We start from the raw sequence: 9366 nt of genomic DNA, 5'->3' as shown, positions 1-9366 counted from the left end.
TTACCCATTCCAATTTTAAACTAACAATAACAGTAACTTATGTAGCCAACATACTATCCCCATGCCTGCTCCAAACCCCTAAAATTACCATTTCCTATATTTGATCATCATGTTATAGCAGCATTTTCTGCTATCAAAGATGTCTTTTAATCATTACTCTATGCCTTTATTAGAAAACAGCAAGTTAAATTCTATTCTTAAAAAATAAAGTAATTATTGAAATTCTGTTTTCAGTATTATGACTTTTTCTATAAGCCCAATTATTTTATTATTAATAGTTTCTGCTATTGCCAAACATTCTTTAGGGGCTACTCTGAATTTTTAACAGGCATTTTAATACAGTAATTTGTAAATTTTTTTTAAAAAATCTGATTCTAGGATGTCTTTTTAAAAATGGTGTGACATCCAACTGATATAGAGCATCCTATTTATAATGTGGGCCAAGCACCATGCTGTAAACCAGTTACTATCATGATGATCAGATTGAAAATGAAATTGCATTTCTGTCAATTACTGAGTTGGCAACTGTTCAATATATCTTAGCAGCAAGATGAAGAGCGACGTCGGCAGCTGAGAGAGCGAGCTCGTCAGCTAATAGCAGAAGCTCGATCTGGAGTGAAGATGTCAGAACTTCCCAGCTATGGTGAAATGGCTGCAGAAAAGTTGAAAGAAAGGTCAAAGGCATCTGGAGGTGAGTTAAAGAATCTTGTATCATATTCTACAGACAACCCAGAAATCTGCAATAGACCTTTTGGAACTTTATATTCTTACTTCAAAATGTTGCATCAAATACATAAAGTTTCTAACCTATTGATATGTTGCAAAAAACTTAAAGGAGGCATAGTAAATCAGAAGATAACTGTAGCTGTTTTCCAAATCTACTTCTTGGCTTAATTTTTAATAACTCAAGAATACTTTCTTAGAATATGATTTAGGAAAAAACTCATATAGACTTTGATTTATGATTTCTAAGATACCTCATTAATTGTATTAGCAATGAGTAAAATTCAATCAAGTCCTTAATATCTAGATCAGAAGACTTGTTAGTAGTGAGCTCTGAAAAAATCACAAAAGATTTTCACTTTGAACCACATCTTTAGAAAGTAGCTTTAACAATGTTCTGGCATTACAGCCAGATATGTAAGAATTTTGAATGAGTCTCATATCTATTTCTTCTTGGTTTCCTTATCCTGAAAGGGTCTTCTTCAGTGTCTGTAGAAATTAGTCTAAACTTGATATTGGGACAAGGATGATATACATAATTAAAGAGAATTTTAATTTTGCCTCTTCCTGCTCAATTTAGGCATCTTTAACTTGGAACATTTTAGATTTTTAAGAGGAGTATATTCAAGAAGCCTGTGGGTTTTAGCTCTGTAACCTATTTATCTACCAAAATATGCCAGATAGTTGTCCTGAGTTAGTCTTAGAATGCTAAGATCATGTGAAGAGTAGGCAAGTGAGGACTCAAATAAGATCTTACTGAACTGAAACACAGGTAAGCTATTTCTAGGTCAGTACGTTTCTCCATAGTAAACTGAAACTTACTACTGTTAGTCCTAATTGATTCCTTATGTTAAAATCATACTATTATAGAGAATTCCAACGAATGCCTATAGCATATAATCTTCCCTCATAAATTTGAAAGCTGTTTTCCCAAACAGCTATATATCTGTCCCTCTGGACCTCTCCAAATGTTTACATATCAGTTAAATCCTTCATCGTACCTTTTTAACTCTTATCATTCAGAATTTTTATTGCAATTTCTATATGCTCTACTACAGTTTTATAGTAAGATCAATAAGTACTCACAGCTATTTATATAATGCTATGATAATTTGTTTCATTTGTTATGAATAACAAGGTGTTTCTTTGATGTTATAAAAAGTCCAAATATTCTAAGTAAGTCTTCTTTAAAAACCTTTGTCTCCTCATATATCAGAGTAATAGGAAAAAAGTTTTATATTCTTGACCCTCCAGATAGACTGTCCTAAAGCCACTAATGCTACCCACCTGTGACATTATAGACCCATAGGAGAACAGTAATAATGCCATAGAGAGGCATACAGTGTCTCTTTTAATTTTGTTCCCCCCAGTAGTGAGCAAGTAACAATGCTAAATGAGTCTGGGAAGGCTAAGATTTAAATATTTTACTTGATGATATGGGATGGGTCAGCTATGTAATTTGTTTCATCTCTGTAATCCAACTCCAGCTGAGCCAGAACTAGACTAAGTAGAGAGATTTTGTTAGTGTTACAGCCCCAAAACTGGATATCTTACTATTTGGTTAGCTAGGGAAAGTTAGCTAGAGAAAGACCTGATTTGAGCATCATTCAATAGTCAACAAAGTAAATAAAGAACAAATGAGGATTGGATCTGCAGAGCTAGCAAAGACGTACGGACCAGAACAGGGGGAAGCCAGGTGAAATGAAGATGGGACAAAGTTGAACAGATGATTTATGAGAGCCTGCTGAGGAGCCTAGACTCTGTTCCCTAAGAATAAAGTGACCAAGGTCCGTTTCTCTCATAGGACACAGCATACCTTGGATGCTGGAAGCAGCCACCTATCAGATGGTAGGCTCTTAATCAGAGCTAAAGTTGACCTACAATAAGTGGAGCAGGCCTATTTCCTGACCTCAGTGGTGAATATTGCTCTGTCTCCCTAAAGGCATATGGATCAGACTAGATCTGCTCTGGCCTCGAGGTCTAAGCTGAAGCTATTGGAGCTGATAGCTGGGGGAACAGACCTTTAGGACAAGGGAGAAGGTAAAATTCCTGCCTGAAATTTAACTTCATACAGATGGTATTTATCCACTGAGCAGTGCCAACCACTGTGCTAGGACAGGATTTGGCAAATTTCCTAAAAAGGACCAGAGTAAATACTTTAGGCTTTGCAGGTCATATGGTCTCTGTCTTAACTACTCAACTCTGCCCTCGTAGCCTGAGAGCAGCCTCGAACAATATGTAAATTAATGGGCGAGCCTGTTATTTGCCACAGAAATGTGGCGGGCTATATTTTGCTTGCACAGTACAGTTTAATGACCATTGCATAGCAATTTAAAAATTCACTTGGGTTCACAGAAGTCTAATTCCTAAGTGAAAATGACCCTATAAAGTCGGTAAGTCAAGGAAAAGAATTAACGAATTAATGTCCATTCTTCTACTGTTTGGTGGGAATTATCAGGTCTGAATAAGGAATAGTGTGAAAGGAGGTGAGAGAAATAAGTAGAGACTAGCCTATTTGATTAGCTAGGGAAAGTTAGCTAGAGAAAGACCTGATTTGGAGAACTAGGATAGAAAGATTTTGGAAGCAGTGGTCCAGAGTGACAAAGAAGAGTGCATAGTCAAGAGCTGGCAATTATAAGGTAGAAGCACAGCCTGGGGAATGTGTTGAACACGATTATTACTCATACTCATTGCCTGAAACCATTTGAAAAGCTTGCTTTTTTCCATTCTCAAGCAGCAACTAGCCTCAATGAAGAAAGGAAACTTAGTATGTTTGAGGTGCAGTATATTCAGCTTCATGGTGTCCACAGAGAATATATGCAAGGTATTTTAAGTCATGGATAACCATATATTCAAGCAACCCACTTGCATCCTATTACAACCAGAAATAGCCTAATATTTGTGAAATAACAGAATCACACCTGTCCAAGGAGCTATAGCTTAGCTTTTCCCTGTCCTCTTTTTGACATACTTTTAGGATTTACGAGAAAAGCCATTTGATATTTTGGTATACTACACGTTTTTTCAATTTCTGCATTAATTTGTAGTTATACACCTATAATAGCCTAATTTTAAAATTCTCACTCTATGTAACAAACTGGTGGGTTCATTTGTTGTATTGATCGATCTTAGCAAGGTTCAAGTGTTTGGAAACAAACAAAGTTTGGTATTTTCATTTTTAGTTGTGTGGTATTATAGTCAGAGAATATGGCCCGAATTTCTGCTTTAGGAATTGATAAGTTTTTATTTTGGTCAAATGTCCAAAAAAATTCAGAAAACCAAAGTGACAAGCTACAGAATAAATATATACATATGTAAAATATACAAAATATATATCATATAGACCATATAATATATAATAAATAGATGATATGATATAATCTTAGAACAAGATAGACACCTCCTCCAAGTGCCCGTGGACCATTACAAAAATTTAACATTTGGTTTGAGTTAGGTTAGGGTCATTTAACTTTTAAACTGACATTTTTGCCTCTCATTGATTTAGATAAAATAGTGTATTTTGTTTGCATTTCAACGAATAAAGAAAATTTTTTAAAAATTTTGTCTGAGAATATGCCTGCATAATCCTTATATGGCAAATAGATTTATCTAAATTTGTTGAACCAAAATAAAAACTTATAGGCCTTTACTAATTTTTATTTTTGGCTTCTATTAATAATATATCGTGTTTTTTTTTAATCTTTTGTATATCTATAGAATATTTTTAATAATAGCCTCAGTTTCTTTTTTTTTAAGTACAGATACTCTTTTTTTATTGTCAATAATGTCCTGGTTTTTTTCATTCAATTTATTTATAAAAAAATAAGTGTTACAAGACTGGCCTTACTGCTGTGCTACAGTCACACCACTAAGATCCCCATTTTGCTTATAGTGCTGTGCAATGTCAGCTGGAATGCATTGTCTCATTCCAGTGCATATCCAATCTTTTACCTTTTCATGCATACATTATACCTGCCATACTTGGGAACCAGCTTCTATTGTGTAATGGATCTCTAATTTACTTTCTGCCATGCTCACCTACTGGGTTTTCAGTGGTTAGCCATGAAGATAGATACATATGGATATAGGTATATCTTATATATATAATATGTAGTATCTTAAACATACACACACAGATACATGTGCACTTTAATTCTGCTAGAGTATTTAAAGTATTTCCACAGGTGTTAAGAAATGTGTAACATTAACTGTTGAAAAGAATTCAAGTGTTCATCATAAAACTGAAGTCAATGAATGGAAAGAAAATGAAAATTCATTCTTAAGAAGACCTGAGCTTTATAGGAGATCAATTTTTACTCTTGCCCTCTCAAATAGTAATCCTTTTATCTAAGGTTAGCAATACATTTATAAACATTGAGTTAACCCACTCAGCATTACTGGTGAGTGGTAGTGTAGACAGAGATTTTATTTAGCCAGGAAATAAAATGAATGGCACCTGTTTAACATCATACAGGAATCCAGCACTGTATAGGTGGGTAATGAAAGGAGGTACAATTTTCTACGTATTTCCAGAACCTGAAAGTACCCATATCCGACCACATTTCCAGATTTAAGTATTTCTTTTCATAGCAATGCTATCTTTCACTGGAGAATCAATGTTGACATCTGCCTCACCCTTCCTCAACCTTCCCCAACCACCTGCTATCCATTCAGTTTTCAAATCATGTCATACCCACTTTCCAATTCTTTTATCCTAAATTAAGCTTTCTATACTGCTTGCCTGGGGGTAACAACAATCTCCAACCTGGATTTCCTGACTCCAGCCTTTCTATACTCCAGCCCAAAACCTAGGTCAGCAGGGTTGTATAACGGATAATGTCACATGGATAATACACCCATGTATATTTCTAGACCACTTTTTTTTTTTCACGTAAGAAGGCATTTCGGAAAGGAAACAAGAGTGATGTTATAGAAATAGTATTGAAGCCACTCTAACTTATCAAAGACATAAGCTTCAGTGCTTGTATTACTAATTATACATATTTCATAACTGATTATAATAAGACACTTATTGTAGAAAACTGCTTAAATACCACTGCTCTTAAATTAAACTGTGCAGTGCTAATCATGTTTAAGCACCAGTGTCTCTCCATTCCTACCAAGTAAAATTTAAAGTTCCCATTCTGCCCTTCAGGGCTCTCTGCAGTTTTACCTTTCAAGTCTTACCTCCCATTATTTCCCTTTAAGTATGCTTGAGCCAAATAGGACTTTACACAATTCTTTGAACATAACCTCCTCTTTCCTGCTTTCATCCCTGTAATGCCCTTCTCCCAATTGTACCTTTTGAAATCCTGTACATTTTTTAAGATCCAGTTTAAAGGTTAGTGCCTCCACAAAATGATTCCTGGTACTATTGGCAAAGAGTAATCTTCATCTTTTGATTTTGCTCTGTACCTAAATTTTACTCCAATAACACCTGTCCTACATAGTATTATAGTCACTTGACTATATACCTTTAAGGTGGAATAAATGTTTTATATATATCTTGCTATCTTCTCAACATCTATCAGTGTGTTGTAAATTTCAGTTGCAGTATACAGTAGAAGTGTTTTGAATAAATGAATAAATGTCAAATTTTATGTTTTCACTCTAGGTTATCATCAGTCATAATCAATAGAGACTGGTTGACAGCAACAAAGTACTACAGTCTTAAAAACTCTTGATACTAAACTATCTCTGATACGGAGTCATATGAGGAAGTGTTCTGAATAGTTATTTGGCATTCAGAAAATATTTGTTAATTCATTTACATTTACTACAAAATTATTTAGAGAATTTTTGAGGATAATGAAGATGAAGATACTGACTTTTATGAAAGTCGTCAAATAGTTGGGCTAAGCACAGTTGATTAGAAAAGATCTCTCAACCAATTGTACTTAAATAGTATAACCAAGTATAATGCCTTAGTGCCTTGAAAGCATTTAGCAACCCTTTTTCCCCTGGGGGCATTTCTCAATCTTTTTTTTCTTTGTTGTGTTTTTCTAAATGGCTTACACAGTACATGGTAAGTCTTCAATAAATAGAAACTATTATTATTAATATTAATGCTCATAGTTAGCATTTACTTAGGAAGCCCAAAATCAAGCACAAAGATGTACAGGGAAAAGGACAAATATTAAGGATTAAGCCAAAGTTGTAGAATCTTGGAATTTCTCAGTTGTAATACCTCATTATTAATAAAAAATAAATTATAGAACAGTACGGATACTCTTCAACTCCCAGGGCTAGATAGATATTTCTCTAAAAGGTACAGATTGTCAATAATAGAATTTAAAGCTAATCTCTAATATGTAAATCAAATCATTGCTATGCCTTTTCAAATGTATAAATATCAAAATTACTTAACTAATTTTATCACCAGGATTGATTTTTTTTTTTTTTTTTTTTTTTAACGCCTACAGCACCTGGTCTTCCTAGGTGGTCTCCCATCCAAGTACTAACCAGGCCTGACCCTGCTTAGCTTCTGAGATCAGATGAGATCGAGCACATTCAGGATGGCATGGCCGTAGACTATCACCAGGATTTATAAAGGAAAAAATAGTCTATGGCCATGCCACCCTGAACAAGCCCAATCTCGTCTGATCTCAGAAGCTAAGGGTCAGGCTTGTTTAGTACTTGGATGGGAGACCACCTAGGAAGACCAGGTGCTGTAGGCGTAAAAAATAAAAATAAAAATAAAAATATAAGGGATCGTAAGCTGACAAGGTCCTTGCAATCTGTGAGGTCAACCAAAGGTTGCCTCGCTTAAAAAAATATATAAATGAAAAAATATACAATAGAAATCTTTGATGTAAAAAAAAGACTTCATTAATTAATTATGACCTAAAACATTTTAATAAGTATAAAAAAAAGTGTAACTTTCTTATTCCTATGTATTTAATTTTAAATAATAACAGGTTTTTTCCATTTTTAAGTCTTTTGAGATGTACTGTTTTGTTTCTGAACTTTCTTTTACATAAAGGTACTGTCTGTTCTACTCTCAATCTTTAAATTTATCTATAGTACTTTTTTGATAATATTCCTTTAATAGCATAAAAGCATTCAAGTCTTCATATAAATAATTTAAATATAGCTACGAGTTTTTAAAGAATGATTTTTTAAAATACATTTGTGTCTAATAAGTGATCAAATGTGGTTTAGAAATATTATTTGATGACTTTGTTACCAAACCAACTTTATTTTTGTATGCTGTTATTAGAGATTACTAATAGAGTACTTTTTAAAATATAGGAACTCAGTGAGCTCAGTGATTCAAGGATAGAGTGTGGCAAGTAGTCAAAACCTTTGCATCTGCTTTGATGTGACAATTCATCTTTGACATATGAATGTAAAATATAAATGTTAATCTAATAGTGAAAGAGTAATTTAAAACTGATTTTTTTAACTTGCTGATCTGTGTCAGACTTGAATTTGAATAACCCATTAAAATACTGCTTTTTTCCTTAGTGATTCAGACAAACAAAATAAAACAGAAATAATATATAATATACTAACATTATTACTACATGTTCCTACAGATGAAAATGATAATATTGAGATAGATACTAACGAGGAGATTCCTGAAGGCTTTGTTGTAAGAGGTGGAGATGAACTTACTAACTTAGAAAATGACCTTGATACTCCTGGTAATTTCAAATTATAAATATTTTGTGTCCTGCTGCATGACAGACTTTATCATTATATTTTATTGTTATCTCATCAGTGGTGATAACAAGTTATTTTTGTAGTTTTTTACATCTTGCATCCTCACAAATCTAAATCCTTTCCATCAATTTTATGTTATTGTTTTCTTTTAGTTTTATCGAAAATTAGCAATAAAATTGGAATAGCAAACTGTAGTTTGTGTTCTCTTATTACTAAGATTAACTTTTATATTTTATGTTATAAGATAATTTATTAGGCATTCAGTAATTGAGTCTCTTCTCAGCCTATATATTTTCGTGTGGTGTTGTAAGGTATAGATAGTACATATGGAATACTTCTAATGTAAATCTAACTCAGGGTCAAATTTTCTGACTTGGCTTAGAATTGATAGTCTTAGTTGTAATATTTTGTGCTTACTTTAAAAATTTAAATACTACTACTAATAAATTATTTTACACATACTTAATGACTGATTGTAAATCAGTCATTAATGCTTATTGAATTTAATTCCATAGCAATAAAAGTCATTTGTAATCTCTCTAGATTTAAAGGTAAGGAAGTGAAGCCTCTAATATTTACTCTTTTCCTATGAGAAGCTAAAGAGAGTGAGAGCAGGTATTCTTCCCAGCCCTGACATGCCCTTGAAATTCTGAAATCATGATCCAAGAAACAATCAACCAGGATCTTCCTAACTATAGGGAGCACCCAAGAAAACCCATGCCCCCTTGTCAGTAGCTCCTTTATGGTCTAATATTAAATTATCCTTTACTAGGTAGAAGTCAGCATATTTATAATTGTGCAAGTCCCAGAGAAAGCTGATATTTAAGGAAAATTTTTAAATGTTTAACCCCAAATGAGAGCTATCTTTCTATTTAAAATGCTGTAGAACCTGTATAAGTTTAATTTTTCTTTTTGAAAAAGATTTTTATTCTTGCCTTACCCACCCTCTCACCACAACCACCACCAAAGCCTTTATCA

General features: G+C 33.3%; 1 protein-coding gene and 1 pseudogene across 10 annotated transcripts in view; one reads left to right on the top strand and one right to left on the bottom strand.

The window, feature by feature from the left end:
• EHBP1 (EH domain binding protein 1) overlaps positions 1 to 9366 on the top strand; it is a 308554-nt gene that overhangs the window by 249509 nt on the left and 49679 nt on the right. For 4 of the 10 annotated variants that reach the window (XM_025045113.1, XM_025045111.1, XM_025045112.1 and 1 more), the window contains exons 15-16: positions 544 to 691; positions 8262 to 8369. In XM_025045113.1, the coding sequence (XP_024900881.1) occupies positions 544 to 691; positions 8262 to 8369 (256 nt within the window). The remainder of the gene's footprint in view (positions 1 to 543; positions 692 to 8261; positions 8370 to 9366) is intronic. The other 6 variants (XM_025045115.1, XM_015587608.2, XM_015587607.2 and 3 more) reach the window with 3 other exon arrangements.
• Positions 7137 to 7255, bottom strand: LOC112478096 (annotated as a pseudogene).

Source organism: Pteropus alecto, unplaced genomic scaffold (assembly GCF_000325575.1).
Source record: "Pteropus alecto unplaced genomic scaffold, ASM32557v1 scaffold131, whole genome shotgun sequence".
Lineage (NCBI taxonomy): Eukaryota > Metazoa > Chordata > Mammalia > Chiroptera > Pteropodidae > Pteropus > Pteropus alecto.
Note: the sequence above shows the minus strand (reverse complement) of the source record. Positions and strands in the feature narration are given on the sequence as shown.